The sequence below is a fragment of the Diadema antillarum genome, unplaced genomic scaffold (genome assembly GCF_040938485.1).
Source record: "Diadema antillarum isolate AM-2024a unplaced genomic scaffold, OU_Dant_1.0 seq00000134_RagTag, whole genome shotgun sequence".
NCBI lineage: Eukaryota > Metazoa > Echinodermata > Echinoidea > Diadematoida > Diadematidae > Diadema > Diadema antillarum.
Window position 1 is genome coordinate 441,142 of NW_027271211.1, and position 17,154 is coordinate 458,295.

At 41.5% G+C, this 17,154-nt stretch overlaps 1 protein-coding gene across 1 annotated transcript in view; it reads left to right on the top strand.

Moving 5' to 3' along the window:
* Nucleotides 1-17,154, top strand: part of LOC139727503 (uncharacterized) — a 102,046-nt gene that overhangs the window by 59,803 nt on the left and 25,089 nt on the right. Inside the window, exons 36-42 of the mRNA XM_071638477.1 lie at nucleotides 3,655-3,807; nucleotides 4,906-5,025; nucleotides 7,434-7,565; nucleotides 8,457-8,804; nucleotides 9,300-9,437; nucleotides 14,187-14,354; nucleotides 17,004-17,135. Coding sequence (XP_071494578.1) covers nucleotides 3,655-3,807; nucleotides 4,906-5,025; nucleotides 7,434-7,565; nucleotides 8,457-8,804; nucleotides 9,300-9,437; nucleotides 14,187-14,354; nucleotides 17,004-17,135 — 1,191 coding nt within the window. The remainder of the gene's footprint in view (nucleotides 1-3,654; nucleotides 3,808-4,905; nucleotides 5,026-7,433; nucleotides 7,566-8,456; nucleotides 8,805-9,299; nucleotides 9,438-14,186; nucleotides 14,355-17,003; nucleotides 17,136-17,154) is intronic.

Below are 17,154 nucleotides of genomic sequence, written 5' to 3' on the forward strand. Positions count from 1 at the left end.
GACCTCTTCTCCTCGGATCGAATTGTGCAATGCAGCTGTGCAGTGACAGGCTAGTTATCGTGTTCGCGAAGAATTGATAAACGCAACTACAATGTGTATTTTGGAAGCTGTGCTAAAGGGCTTTGGAAACAGCTTTTGAAAGCCGTTTGAACAGGGGAAAGTTGATAAACGCAGCCAAAAGTCTCATGCCGCCACTCAGAAATATTTGAAGTATGTGCTAAACTGGAGCTGCCTCACAGATAGGAAGACAATTGATTCATGTGGCATTGCATCATGACTCGTCACTCTCAAAGGAAGATATGTCTTTATGATGGAAATTGCTTTTCGCTGTCCCTTCTTAGAAAACAAGCGGCACATTAATAGTACAGGGCTTTGGAAAGGGCTTTGGAAAGCCGTTTAACTCTTTATGTGCCATGGTGGAAACCCCCTGTGTGCCACCTTATTCTGAGACACAAAGGTGGTCATGCTTTGAGAAAGAATTCGGTTTTTCCAATTTGTATAACTTCTACAAATTTCTGTTAAGGTGGACACAATAGTGAGCAAAGTTAAAGAGGAATGCCAAACTTAGCTTCGATATAAATTGTATGACAAATCCATTTTCAATTTTTCTTTTGAATAACCACTTGCTACATTACTGTAAAGGCATGACTTTTGCACATAAAACCGTAGCAGAAACTTAGAATGTACACGCAAATCTAGTAGGGAACACCGCTTGATAGCCAATCACACATAGAATGCAAGCCATATGTGAGAGGAACAAAAGCGCGAGAAACGCTTTCATTGTACTGCAGGATTAGCGATTTATCGATCGGTTTAAGCGGCTTTGTGTGTTGAGCAGAATATGCGAAGTTGGCACGCCGTCGACCGAGTCGGACGTGCGAACGTGGCACATACAGAGTTAAACAGGGGAAAGTTGAAAAACGCAGCCTCAGTGAGTCTGCAGAATTTGTATAAAACCTTATAAAACTATGTGCAGCTCTTGAATGACCCCCCAAAATTAATCAACATGGATGGTAACAGCGACGGTCAGCAAGTGGATGTTGGTATATTAAAGAAAAATGAAAATTTGGGAAATATGCATGGAATAAGCCAGAATTTGTTGTTTTGTCAAACAGTGATAACAGTACATATTTTGCAGGCAATATATAAACTACTCAAACCAGGAACTCTATCCGAAACACTTTTCTTGTTGATCTCTGACCCAAGCACTTTTCCTGTTGAACTCTGACCCAAGCACTTGAATATCCTGTTGAGCTCTGACCCACTTTTTCTGTTGAACTCTGACCCAGGCCCTTTTCCTGTTGAACTCTGACTCCAGCATTTTTCCCATTGAACTCTGACCCAAGCACTTCTCCTATTGAACTCTTACCCAGACATTTGTCCTGTTGAACTCTGACCCAGGCACTTTTTCTGTTGAACTCTGACCCCAACATTTTTAGCTCACCTGAGCCAAAGGCTCAAGTGAGCTATTGCGATCGCCCTTCGTCCGGCGTCCGTCGTGCGTCGTGCGTCGTGCGTCGTCCGTCGTCCGTCGTGCGTCGTGCGTAAACTTTTTACATTTTCATCTTCTTCTTGAAAACCCCATGACCGATTTTCATCAAACTTGGCAGGTAGCATCCCTAGGGGGTTAGGAAGTCAATTTGTTAAAATGGGCACCATGCCCCACCCAGGGGGCCCCCAGGGGGGCCCAAACCCCCCAAAATTAAGGAATCTGTAAAAATCTTCTTCTCTAGAACCAGAAGTGATAGAGCGAAGTTAATACTATGAGTTAGTACATTGATGACTGTAGTTTCAAGTTTGTTCATGGCAGAATCAGGGGTGCCCCCCTTGGGACCCAGGGGAGGGGGGTGGGGAAGGGTTCTAATGGGGCCTAAATTGTACATTTTCATCTTCTTCTTGAGAACTCCATGACCCATTTTCACCAAACGTGGCAGGTAGCATCCCTAGGGGGTTAGGAACTCCATTTGTTAAAATGGGCACCATGACCCACCCAGGGGGCCCCCAGGGGGCCCAAACCCCCAAAAATTAAGGAATCCGCAAAAACCTTCTTCTCTAGAACCAGAAGTGATAGAGCTAGGTTAATACTATGAGTTAGCACATTGATGACTGTAGTTTCAAGTTTGTTCATGGCAGAATCAGGGGTGCCCCCCTTGGGACCCAGGGGGGGGGGGGGGGGGGGTGGGGGTGAGGAGGGGTCCTAATGGGGCCTAAATTGTACATTTTTATCTTCTTCTTGAGAACCCCATGACCCATTTTCACCAAACTTGGCAGGTAGCATTCCTAGGGGGTTAGGATCTCAATTTGTTAAAATGGGCACCATGCCCCGCCCAGGGGGCCCCCAGGGGGCCCAAACCCCCCAAATGAAGGAATCTTTAAAAATCTTCTCTAGAATCAGAAGTTACATGTATAAAGCTGAGGTAATACTATGAGTGAGTACATTAATGACTGTAGTTTCAAGTTTGTTCATAGGAGATCCAGGGGTGCCCCTCTTGGGGGTAGGGGGAGGGGGGGTGGTTGGAAGGGTCCAAATGGGGGCCTGAATTGTACATTTTCATCTTCTTCCTGAAAACCTCATGATGGATTTTTGTCAAACTTGGCAGGTAGCATCCCTAGATGGTCAGGATCTCAATTTATCAAACTGGGCACCATGCCCCACCCAGAGGGCCCCAGGGGGCCCCAATTCCCCCAAATTAAGGAAACTTGAAAAAATTGGGCCCTTATTGTACATTTTCATCTTCCACTTGAGAATGCCTTGTCAAATTTTGGTAGAGCTGTGAATAATGTAGATTAGTGACTGCGTGAAAGGTGAACTTGCGATACTCAGGTGAGCGCTAGACCCGCGGGTCTCTTGTTCCCATTGGACTCTGGCGCAAGCTCTTTCCCCATTGAACTCTGACCCAAGTACTATTTCCCATGTAACTCTGACCCCAGCAATTTCCCATTGAACTCTGACCCAAGCACTTTTCCAATTGAACTCTGAACCAAGCACTTTTCCCATTGAACTCTGACCCAAGCACTTTTCCCATTGAATTCTGACCCAAGCACTTTTCCTGTTGAACTCTGACCCAAGCACTTTTCCTGTTGAACTCTTACCCAGACATTTTTCCTATTGTACTCTGACCCAAGCACTTTTCCTCTTGAACTCTTACCCAGAGACTTTTCCTGTTGAACTCTGAACTAGTCACTTTTTCTGTTGAATTCTGACCCCATCATCTTTCCCATTGGACTCTGGCGCAAGCTCTTTTCCTATATAACTTTGACCCAAGCACTTTTCCCATTGAACTCTGACCCAAGCACTTTTCCCGTTGAACTCTGACCCAGGCACTTTTCTCGTTGAACTCTGACCCCAGCATTTTTCCCATTGAACTCTGACCCAAGCAATTCTCCCATTGAACTCTGACCCAAGTACTTTCCCTGTTGAACTCTGACCCCAGCATTTTTCCGATTCAACTCTGAACCAAGCACTTTTCCCATTGAGCTCTGACCCAAGCACTTTTCCCATTGAATTCTGACCCAAGCACTTTCCTGTTGAACTCTGACCCAAGCACTTTTCCTGTTGAACTCTTACCCAGACACTTTTCCTATTGAACTCTGATCCAAGCACTTTTCCCATTGAGCTCTGACCCATAAGCACTTTTCTTTTTGTTGTTTCAGCTCATGTCTTTCCAGACTGTGAGTTAGGAGAGGTCCAGTGTTTTGATGGTCACTGCATCCCCTCCCACTTCCTCTGTGACACCATTCGAGACTGCTCCATGGGAGAGGATGAGGGGCATACCGCCCTCGTCAATTGTACAACCTACACCAACGGTGAGCTGCCTTTTGAAATTTTTTGGGGCGGGGCTTAGCTTCCTCTTAGTTTTGCTTCTCAATTCCCAACATGATATGATTTTGTCTAATGTCTTTAATACGGACCTCATATGGCATTGCCTTGTGAGCATCAGTGGATCAAGGGCACAACCATGAACAACTGCTTGATATATTTGTTAACAAATCTTAATAATAATAATAATAATAATGATAAAAATGAATATAATGATAATGATAATAATAATAATTATGACAATGATAATAATAATAATAATAGTAATAATAATAATACTAATAATAATAATGATAATAATAATAATAATGATGATGATAACAATGGTAATGGTAATGATAATGATAACGATAACGATAACGATAATAATGATATGTCTGTGAATGTTCTCAGTCATCCAGGTAAAGTATCACATGAACAATATCGGTAAATCTAGTCAACTGGACTTACTTGTAATTTGGAGTAGCGACGTTTCGTGTCTGCTCCGGGACGCTTCATCAGACCGACTGATCTTTGGCGGCAATTGGTTGTTGACCCGTAACAGGGTCGGGGAATTTCGGAAAGCGCCGAGGAATCTTCCGAACCGCCGGGTTGTAGGCTCCGGCTAGGTTGTGTCTACAACCCGGCGGTTCGGAAGATTCCTCGGCGCTTTCCGAAATTCCCCGACCCTGTTACGGGTCAACAACCAATTGCCGCCAAAGATCAGTCGGCCTGATGAAGCATCCCGGAGCAGACGCGAAACGTCGCTACTCCAAATTACAAGTAAGTCCAGTTGACTAGATTTACCAATATTGTTCATGAGATAATAATGATAATGATAATAATGATGATAATAATAATAAGGTCTTATTTACCCAGGAAAGCCTCTTCAGCACTGCCACTGCTCTACCAGAGGGCCCTGCTATTATTACCCCTAGCATTGCCAGGTACCCATTTGTACACCAGGGTCGAGAGGGGCATAGTGGGTAAAAACATCTCGTCCAAAGACGTTGCCACTGAGCGGGATTCGAACTCGGATCCTCTGATCGGGAGTCAGGATTCTTATCCACTATGACATTTTGTGTAATCCATGTTTATATTTCCAGGAGCGTGTGGTAACCACGAAACAGAGTTCCAGTGCAATGACGATGCCTGTGTCCACGCAGACTATCTCTGTGACAACGTTCGCGACTGCGCGGAAGCGGAAGATGAGCTGAACTGCGCAAGTGAGTTCTTTGTTTAAACTTGAAGGGCGGCCCTTTAACTCTTTATGTGCCATGGTGTAAACCCCCAGTGTGCCAAATCATTCTGAGACACCAACATATGCATGTTTTGAGAAAACATTCTGTCTTTCAAATCTTTGGAACATTTATAAGTTTCTGTCACCCTGGAATTGTAGGCAGTGATGGAAGCTTCAAATTTACTCTCATATCCAGTTGGGAAGATCGCTTGATAGTCAATTATCACATAAAATGCAAGCTCCTTTTACATGTGACAGGAATAGATTAACAAGAAACGCTTTCATTGTACTGTAGCATCTGGCGATTTATCGCATGGTTTTGGCAGGTTTGTGCATTTGAGCGGAAGGTGCAAACTTGGCATGCTGTTGACTGAGTCGGGCGTGTGACTGCGTGGCGCATAAAGAGTTATGTCTGTCAGACCTAGAAAGGCCAATGGACTCATACAAGACATAGTATTAAACTACAAAGTGCTAAAAATTCATATTTGCAATATGTTGAAAAGTTCTACCAAGACACCTGTCTTGCTGATGCTATATGCCGGGATAATGAGTTGTCCTGAAGTATTTTGAGATCAATATTAAAAGTCGGTATACCCATCTTTTTATTATGCCTCCGCCAACGAAGTGGCCGGAGGCATTATGTTTTCGGGTCGTCCGTCCAGACGTCCGTACGACCGTGAGGTGGTTTTGCATCAAACTTGGTATGAGGGTATATCCTGGGGGGATGATACTTTGTTTGGATTTTAGGATCACGGGGTCAAAGGTCAAAGGTCACAGGTTATTTTGTGAAAAAAAGGTTGAAATTTCATGTTTTTCTCCATATCTCGCAAATGGTTAAAGGTATCTTCATGGAACTTAGGATATATGCATGTACCGATGGGCAGTGATTATCTAGGGAAGTTGGGGGTCATGGGTCAAAGGTCAGGGGTCAAAGGTCAAGGTCAACTCCTCAAAATATCACTACTTTCCTTATATTTATGCAATGCCCGAAGGAATTTTTTTCAACTTGATGTATGCATGTATAACCCAATATATATTCTGTGGGAAGTTTCTTGCCAAAAGGTCAAAGGTCAAAAGGTCAAAGATCAAGTGAAAGTGCTAAATTGCACTTCTTCCTCCATATCTCAAAAGTAACTCAAGGTATTATGAAACTTACATATTTATGCATGTTCTACCTAACAGTGATTCTCTTTGGAACTGTGAGGTCAAAGGTCAAAGGCCAGGTTTAGATAATACTATTTTACCATTTGATACTGAAAGTATACTTTTTCTCAATACCTTGAAAATTACTCAATGCATAAACTTATAAAAGGGTCAAAAGTCAAGTAAAAATTATCAGTTCCCCCAATACCTGCACTCTGACGTTTTAATCATTCATCCAATTGAACCTAGTTCTAGGAAAGTGAACATTCAGCACATTTGTGGCAAACCTGTCATTTTAATATTTTGCCAATTGTGTGAAACTGGCATCACACATTGTCAAGACATTGTACTACAGACCTATTGGGAGAACCATGCATTATGGCGGAGGCATACACCAGTCGCCGTAGCGACATTTCTAGTTCCTAAGGCACCCTCCCCTTTGAGAAGTGGGTATTCAGATTGCTGCTAGTATGTGATGACTGAAATTGTCCAAGCAGTAGTATTGAACTGTATGCAGCTTGAACTGCGGGCAATTCACTCTCCCGTGCAATGAATTACTGCTGTGACCAGATATATATTTTTTAATCGAATATGAAACATCGCATAGCAACCACAGTCGGGTAAGCTCTGAGATTGTAGTACCTCTAGCAAAGCTGTTTGGCTTATTTTTTACATTTTCGTTGTTACCTAATTGAAATTGTGTTATTACAGTGTTCTTTCACACATTATGCATTTAACATACAAATGGTTTGTGTACATTTTACAGCAAAAATTGACAGTTCTCCACCTGTATGAGAACTATGTTTTTGATAAATGAAAGAAGGATATTATTCAGAGGGGTGAAGGTTCAGGTGTGAGTTTCTTCAGTTTGTCTATCTCTACAAATTAAATTTGTTAAGATCGCAACTGCTGATCTGTAAATTAACAAACATGTTGGAAAAAAGGAACCAGTGGGACTCGAACCTGTCATCTACTGCTTTCCCGGCAGCAACACTACCACCAGGCTGTCCCTGGTTGCTGGCAGTGACACGATGAACGTGGAACAAATACCCAAGCTCAGAGACTCCGACATTGTTACGTTAAGTAGTCCATGGCGGACAAGGCATAGGATAAAAGAAAGGATAAAAACTATGTTTTTACTTCAAACTTTGAATCCACTTTGATGACACATTAGCACAATTATACTCTCATTTCAACTAATAAGATCCACATTGATGACACTGAAATTGTTTGCCTTCTTACTCTGCCAAGGAAACTGTACGGAGTTTGAATTTGAGTGCCCCGGAGGACAGTGTATCCCAGAGACTGAGAGATGCGATGCCTATCTGAACTGCATCAATGGTATCGACGATGAACTCAATTGCGGTACACCAAATAATTCAGGTGAGGTTGTTGGTGATGGTGGTGGTAGTTCCTTGAGTTTTTCAGCTCACATTTTATTGCACTTCCTGCATGCACTCAAAAGCCAAGAATGAGACTTATTACAAATATAACATCTCTTCATGCTAACATGCATGCTTTGCAAAAGCAACTCCCAACATGAAGGAACCTGCGGTATAATAATATATGTGGATTGTGTAAATACATTTTGGTGATCATACATGGGGCCCTGATAAACATTGTCCAGCACACAAACACACACACACATATAATTGTATATACATGTACACAGGGGCGGATCTAGGAATTCTGTAAAGGGGAGGTGCCTTTGCAAAATTAAAGGGGAGCGCACGCACCCCCATTTTTTTTATTTCTTTTGTTTTAACCAAAAATAGAGGGGGGGGGGGAGCACGCCCGGTGTGCCCCCTCTGGAGTATATGTATAATGGTAGAGGATGTTATTTATGTGTGATGAAAGTAAAGTTTCTAAGTTACCTATTGCCAAAAAAAGATTGTAGAAAAATTTTAAAAGATTGACTCCTAGACTTAGTGTCTGGGATGATTTTGATGTAAAGTTGCCCGAACCTGCCCATAAATACCATTCATGTGACTATTTTTGGTCCTTACCACACCATATTCCTAGAGTTTAGAAACACAAGTAGATTAATCACCAGCCCCAAGTCTGTACAGTGTGTGTTCACAACTTGAGATAAATGATAGGGACTGTGTAAACTTTGCTGTGAGGGTCTGGCGTACTTTGTCATAATTCATAAGGATTGACAATTAACTCTTTGGTAACGTACACTTTACTTTGCGCAACGTGCAACTGTTAATTCTGTTTTCTTTTTTTAAATATATATTTTTTGTAATTCATGATATTTATGGATTCTTGCAGTCTATATCTACTTGTATCTCAATTCAACCAACATCACCTCGATGAACTACCCCCGGCCATACCCCAAAAATGAGTACACAGTAACGTATGTTGCCACCGAGCCAGGCTACGTTATCCGCGCCACGTTCAATGACTTGGATCTCAGTGTGCGCTCCTTCCTGTTTTTCGGCAACGGCGACGATATCTCTGACTTCTCCAACATCTTTGATGGCTACACCCACCGCACCGCATTCCCACCGTTCATCCTGTCCGCAGGGAATCAACTCTACATGGAATTCCACTCGGGATTCTATGGTGGTTCCCAAGGTTATCACATCCAGTTTGAGGCTGTTGACAGTGCTGATTCAGGTACTGTCATTACAATGTGTTTACACCCAGCCCCATGTTCCCCGGATTAAGTTAATTAAACACTAGAGAGAATAGGCTGCAGAGCAATGTTTCGTTCTGTTTTTTCCAAGTGCGCAATAACCCCAGCATAAAGACATGTAGAGCAGAGACTCAGAAACTTGTTCTGTAGTTTTTTATATATGATTACAAAGTTTTTTAGATTTGTGACAATTGTATTAAGAATGTGTTATCGTGGTTTCATTGCTTACAATTATTTAGCACTTCAAGAAAAATATTCCTCTGGTATTACATTGTTATTGTTGTTATTATTATTATTATTATTGTTATTATTATTGTCGTTATTGTAATTATTATTATTATTATCATCTAGCATTATCATCATCATTATCATTTTTGTTTTCTATTATTAATATTATATGTTTTACCATTAGAAGTAGTAATAGTATTGTTAAATAAACATCCCAATTGATTTTTTATGATTTCTTCTTTCATTAGTTGTAACCTTCCCACCCTGTGCCGATGGCGAATTTCAGTGTACCAATGATGGCACTTGCATCCGAGGAGACTTTGAATGTGATTTGTATCATGACTGTGGGGATAGTAGCGATGAAGAAAACTGCCAGGCGGTCGGAGGTAAATTTGTTTGTTCGTTTGTCTTTTTAGATAACAGAATGTAACATGCAGACTTTTTTGTTTGTTGCCCAAGGGTACCATTAATTGTCAAGCCCACCGGAGGTGAGGCGAGACTAAGGGATCGCCTGCGGCGTCTGTCTGTCCGTTGTCCGTCCGTCCGTTGTCCGTCCGCCGTCTGTCCGTAACGCTGCAAAAACTTCAATAACTCTTTACTCTGGGCTTCAATTGCAATCAAACTTCGAGGGAAGAGGGGTCACACAAAGTTTCACATTTTATTATATATGAAGGTCACCTCAAGGTCAAAGCTCACAGGCAGGGGTCAATGAACTGTTAGAGCCCAATGTTAAGTTTTTATGGCGCGTTTCTACTATGGGTCATAAGTTTTGATCCATAACTCCATTTGTGACTAAACTTGAATGGTAGATGTCCCTTGGGGAGTGGATGGTCATTACAAGGTCAATGGTCACAAGCATGGGTCAACAAACTTTTAGAGCCCAATGTTAAGTTTTTATGGCGCGTTTCTATTATGGGTCATAACTTTTGATCCATAGGTCAATTTGTGACCAAACTTGGATGATAGATGTCCCCTGGGGAGTGGGTGGTCACCACAAGGTCAATGGTCACAAGCATAGTTCAACGAACTTTTAGAGCCCAATGTTAAGTTTTTATGGCGCGTTTCCATTATTGGTCATAACTTTTGATCCATAGGTCCGTTTGTGACCATTTGGCTGGTAGATGTCCCTTTAGGAGTGGATGATCACCACAAGGTCAAAGGTTGCAAGCAGGGGTCAACAAACTTTTAGAGCCCAATGTTAAGTTTTTATGGTGCGTTTCTATTATTGGTCATAACTTTTGATCCATAGGTCAGTTTGTGACCAAACTTGGATGGTAGGTCAAAGGTCACAGGCAGGGGTCAACAAACTTTAAGGGCCTAATGTTAAGTCTTTATGGCACATTTTTTTTTTCCCCATAAATTTTTCCCCTTTTATATCTCTTTTTATCTGTTATATATCTTTTTCTATCTGTTCTGTCCCATTCGCGTACAATTTCTTGTACGTGAATGGGTGAGACACATTATGGCACTTGCCTTGTTTTATCAAAAGTTGCGATGACGGCAAGTCTGCTGCAGTGTTGCAAGTGTCATAGCAAGGACAAAAATCCTGTGTTCTAATTGGTTGTTGCTGTAGGGGAAGTTGCTATTCCAGCAGGAGTTGTTATCCTGACATCTTTAATGAAATGGGACCCTGGTTTTTGTTTGTTTGTTAGTTTTTTTAATTTGTCCAGGCCAGTGCTTCTCAACTTTTTTGACCCAAGGCCCACTGTGGCTTCCATTTATTGTTTTTCCAAGGCCCAGTTATGTATAGATAGACAACAAATATTGAAAATTTGTAACTTGTTTTTTTGGCCAGCATCACAGCACACTGAGAGAGCTTCGCGGCCTACTGGTTGAGAAGCACTGATTCAACAGAAAGTTTGTTTTCTGACACAGACCGTAATATGCCCAGCTCAGTCTGTTTTTTGTCGAGCCCACCAGAGATGAGGGGAGACTAAGGGCGTCTGTCTGTCCGTTGTCCTTCCATCGTCCATCCATAACGCTACAAAAACTGGAATAAATCTCTACTGAGAACTTCAATTTCAATTAAACTTGGAGGGAAGAGTGGATATAAAGAGTTACCCATTTTATTAAAAAATGAAGGTCACCTCAAGGTGAAAGGTCACAGGCAGGGTTCAATGAACTTTAGGGCCTAATGTTAAGTTTTTACGGTTCGATTATGGCTCATAACTTTTGATGTATATATCTGTTTGCGACCAAACTTGGCTGGTAGATGTCCCTTTATATAGGGAGCTAGAGGTCATAACAAGGTCAAAGGTCACAGACAGGGGTCAACAATCTTTTAGGGCCCAATGTTAAGTTTTTACGGCGCATTTCAATTATGGCTCATTACTGTTGATCCCTATGTCCGTTTTCACCAAACTTGGATGGTAGATGTCCCTTGAGAGTTGAAGTTCATCACAAGGTCAAAGTTCAAATGCAGACAGGGGTCAACAAGCTTTTTTGGGCCCAATGTTAAAATAGACATTCAAAGATATCATTAAATTCTGCAATTTAGACATCATTAGAAAGCTCAGGAGACATAGAACACATTGGAATTGTGTTACCTCTCGTGTTACTAGAAAGAAGTACATGTAAACGCTCACGAAAAACTGCGGTTTTCTGGAGCCTGATAAGGGCCAATTCATTCGGAAAGATGCCCATTTCGCCTGACGTCACGCACTGGATTTGCGGTCTCTGCCCGGTGAATTAGTGTACAATGTTAACGGAGGTACAACCTGATTCTTTTACATTGTATTTCTTCATGCAAAGGTCGAATTGAATGAAATGTAACTTTTCATGGTTAAATAATAATGAAGAAGCATTTCTCTGTCGATGTTTTGTAATTCTTACAAATATTTTTGTCAATATTCAGGAATTTCAAGCTACTTAGGTAATCGTATATGTCTTACGTTTGTAATGTTAGCACGTTCAAGTTTCGCTGGTCATATAAAGCATTGAATTGGAAATAATGAGGATGTCCGTGACAGGATTGATAATCTAAGACATGGTAAATGTTGACAATAACAAGCAGACTTACGAAAAATGGCAAAATATCAAAATAGGAGAGATTTGAAAACGAGGATCGCGATACAACTTGTGCAGCCCGGACTCATAGCTCACGTTCGTTCGCATGCAATATGTACTTGTATTAATCCACGGTGAAGCGGCTCTACTGCTCCCACCCGCGTTGCTAGCCGCTCGCCGCACACTGCCTGCATGCCTGGCCTGTTACGTGATTAGCCAAGGGGATTATGGAAGTACTTTAATTGGCGTAGGAATATAGCCGTGAACTACTTGTATACACTTTATCGTGCTTTGCATGTACGAAAAGTAACCACATGAACACGTTGAGTGCGGACACACACAAGCACAGTGCATGAACAGCTGATTAGCAGACCAGCGGAGAGCGAGACGTAGGTCCAGCTTGCTGTGACCGGATCTACTTTTTGAAGGCACGGAACCGAAATGAGGACAAAAAACGTCTGAAAGAAATCTCTTTTATGCGCCGCTAGCATTCACAATTTCATACTGTATGAGGTTGAAATGTAAGGAAAAACTGTGAACTACAAGGAGACTTGCAAGAAAACTGCTAATAAACTGAATAATTGGACTTGACTAGGCTCCTAAACACAACACTGAAAACAATTCACGGTTAGCCGTAGTAGTCTATGGAGCGAACGTGTACTTTCAGAGTACGAATCCAGTGCATGACGTCATCGGGAAGGGGTATCGGCAGACCGTTCATCGGGGCATTATCGGGTTCACTTTTTCGCCCGATTTCTAATAATTTATAAAAAATAGTTGGATTGTTCTTTTCGCTCGATATTTGTGAACACCTAGGACAGATGTTCGAATTCAATATTTTCTTATCAAATTGCGTTTCGTGCTCTTTGAATTTCTACTTTAAGTTTTTACGGCGCGTTTCGATTATGGCTCTTAACTTTTGATCCATATGTCTGTTTGTGACCAAACTTGGCTTGTAAATGTCCCTTGGGGAGTTGAAGGTCACCACAAGGTCAAAGGTCATAGGCAGAGTAAATGAACTTCTGGGAGTTAGAAAAACATTTATTTCTTCTACGCGAATGGGCATGACACATTTTGGCACTTTCCTTGTATGAAGAAGATTGTCAATGTAGGTTTGATTTGTAGGTCATGGCATGAAAATAATGGCTTGAATTCAAATCTGTGCCAGGGATATTTCTTATTAATGAAGTTTGAAAAAGGCTGTCAAGTTAATAAACTGTAACTTTTGGGGATTTGTTTGTTTGTTGGTGTGTGTGTGTGTGTGTGTGTGTGTGTGTGTGTGTTTGTGCATGCTTTGGGGTCTACGATAATTTCCTGCCTGATGATTATACATGTATTGATGATAATAGGTAGAATTAGTCTGTGAAAAATATTTTACATGTACATGCTCTGCAAGTGCTTGAGAACTTTGTGTTATGGTTTAGTTAGCCTACTACCAGAGACCATATCAGAGTAAACTTTTAGCAAACCAGTAAGCAGTTCTGTGTTCTTACAAAGGTAAGTATCAAAAATGCATAAATGAGATCATCATAACCATTGTCATTAATGTAATACTTTTGTGTTCCTACTTCAAGCTTTTCTGTGACTGGTATTCCACTTAAAAAAAGTTTCACTGTATAAGTTGCAACTGATCGACAAGCTATTGCCCTACATCGACGAAAATAAGCACTGAATTGATCAATGTTTTAGTAGTAGCCATGATAAAAAATCATGGGCGTACATACTCGAGCAGGATTTGAACCTACGACCTCCTGATCACCGGACAGGCGTCATCTCCACTAGACCACCGAGCTTTCGCCCGAAAGCAAGTGTTGGTTCTGATTCTTATAGCATGCAGCGGGTACTGCTTTATTATTTAAATTCATGAAATTCTTCTGTCAAGTTGTTTTCATTGCAACTGATTGACAAATTGCCCTACATCGACGAAAATAACTGTATAAAACACTGATCAATTCAGTGCTTATTTTCGTCGATGTAGGGCAATTTGTCAATCAGTTGCAATGAAAACAACTCGACGGAAGAATTTCATGAATTTAAGTTTCACTGTGTTGTGATGCATTTTTGCTTGTGATTCAAAAGTGACTGTATGAGTGAATAACAGTGAGTGATGATAATAAACTAAACTCAAGCACTTGTGCAACCATTTTCCTATCTCATGTGCCGCTGTCTTTCTGTTGTCGTTGCAGGTACATGCCAGCCACACCAGTTTACTTGTAACGATGGTCAGTGTATCCACGAGAGCTGGGAGTGTGATGGCTTTGAGGACTGCACTGGAGGGGAAGATGAAGTATCCTGTGGTGAGTATGCTCTCATTTTGAGAAGGTTGAATTAACTTTGTGTGCTGCTTGTGGGTGACCAGGATGGGTTGCACAATGCTTTGTTTTAAATGCTCAAGAGGAATGGGTGCTGTCATAAGTGATGCGCTCTGGGCCCACATTGGATAGGTACCATAGACTGATGACTGATTGCGCCACTAATAATGTGATAACCATAGGGTCGTCAGCGTCTGTAGTAAAGATTATCTCACAGAAGATTCAGACCAACATTAGCAATACTGGATTTGGGAGGCTTGGGGGAAGGCAGGGAATTAATCTATTACTGTATACGCCATATATTTTGCGAATCTAAATTTTTTGCAAGTCGAGACTTTCGAACGATTTCGAGAGTGGTTGAATTTGCAATCATGGAGTCCTGACTGAATGGAGAAATGTGTATACGTACAGCACATTCATATCAGAATCAGAGTCAACATTTTCGTGTGTTATTGATTTCGCGAAGAGCAGCTGACTTGCAAAATTTGCGAAAATAAAGACCTCGCGAAATATTCGGCATATACAGTAGTTAGCAGCTGTCTTTCATTTCTTGCTGAGCAAAGCCATTCATTTTTCTTTTTTTTTTAAGTATGTCAAATCAGCAGTGTTACATCTTGCAAGATGTGGCTAATTTGATATCCCGCACCTGCTGTTCTCCAAATGCAATTTGCACCTCGCTGAATGCGTAGACCACTGCTAGATTTGGAGGCATGGTAATTATTATTCTCTTTTACTACGAGTGTAAAAGGTTTCATTAAAAGGTGTATAAGGAAAGAGTTATATTTTGCTACCTGTAATTCTTTCATTTTCACAGTTACGTGATGGTCTTCTTCGGAAGCAACTAATTTCTAAATATATTTTTCTTGCCTGGTTAGATAGAAGTTTATGCAAAAACTCCAAGCTCTCTGTGAGTGCTTCCTAGGTTGCCGGAGTGAAATTTTCATTGTAGAAGTGGAATGTCACATGATTGTACACACACAGTTGAGGTATAAGTGTCACATACCATGTCCTATTATCAGATGGTATAATACATACTTTTGAGTTATGCATAAAGTGGATCAAAACGGAAATATACATGGGGACTGAGTGTACGTAGCAATAGTAAATTAGTAGAAAACATCCGTGAAGAAAATCAGACAATCCTTTCAAAGTTTTGAACCTTAGAGCTTCAGTGCCCTCACTGCTGGATGAGAAGATGACTGCAGTTCATGATGTTGAGCTCGGAAAACGAAATGGAGAGGATATAAAGAGAATTCCAGACCATATCATTTTTCTAATGAAAAGTACATGTTCCCTCACCTTGCTAGTGACCTATGTCAAGGGTCATATTATTCCCCCTGTTATCTGAAAGAGGTGTATCAATTGCAAGTGCTCTTCATCATTCTTGAAAAGAGACGATGTCTGGAATTTTTTCTATATTTTCTTTATAGTTCCATGCGTGACATCAGAAATGTTGAACGTCACAAAAAAGTTTCACCCTTATAGTATTTCTGCTTGCTTTAACCCTGAGAGAGAGAGAATGTACATATGAGCAAATCATGCATGATTATGTACATTACTTATAAGTGCTTGTATGTGCAATGTATAGGGCCTTATGTACGCTATGACTTGGACTTCATTCCCACATGAGGACCCACCTCGGCACATGACTTGTCTACCTACGCATTTGTTATATTCACTGGAGATTCCATTGTACATACAGAGACTCCAACCCCAACCACCTTCAATTCTGATCTGGAGATTCTCCCGCCTGAAACCCCCAGCAAACAGGAGACTCCAAGTTGATGCTGCCCAAAGCGCACATCACAAGTTCCTTGCAGCCGGGGCACAAGGCCCATATAAAGGCCCTGGAAGCTCTAGGGTTCTAGATGCTCTCTTGTGCTATCTAAGGCTTATTTTTCAACATACAGTGGCAATAAGTAAGAAATCCTTCCCAACGGGAGACACAGAGCCAGGGCGGGAGAAATTTTATCTCAAGCGGGAGAACAGGAGATTTGCAAAAATGGGCTTTCGGCGGGAGAGTTGGAGTCTCTGTATATATCATATATTTATAGTTACTATTACTTACAGGGCTAGACACGAACTTTTATTCTCTGATGGCCACTTTTGGTTACTACAATCTTTCAGATTTGAAATTTTGGAGGCCCGTAGTAGAAATGTATCGGCTCAAAATAAAAGAAAGCATGACAGTCCATTTTGATACAAAAATACACGCTGTGGCATAGTGGATAAGACTCCCGACTCCCGATCGGAGGACCCGAGTTTGAATCCCACCCAGTGCTTACGTCCTTGGACAAGACGTTTTTACCCACTATGTCCCTCTTGACCCAGGTATACAAATGGGTACCTGGCAACACTAGGGTAATAATAATAGTAGGGCCCTCTGGTAGAGCAGTGGTTACACTGAAGAGGCTACCATGAGAAAATAAGACCTTATTATTACAATCTTAGTTGCCCAGTCAGGCTGCCCAAAAATGTCCTTTTTGAAAATATGGTGGTCTGACATAAACTTTGTAATTGGCTTAGAACCATCACTAACATCACTAACCAAAGTGAGCGTATCTTGCAGAAGTATGTGTTACACTTGGGCTTGATTTTCATGAAGGGTTTTGGTCTGCTCTTTGTGTTCATCAGGCTTACCCTCCTGTGCAGAGAATGAGTACCAGTGTGCCGGATCGGGTACTTGCATCCCCCTTTCGTATCAATGTGATGGGTACTTTGACTGTTTCTCGGATGATGACGAGGAAAACTGTGAAGCTGTGGGAGGTAGGTCCACAAATCCCGT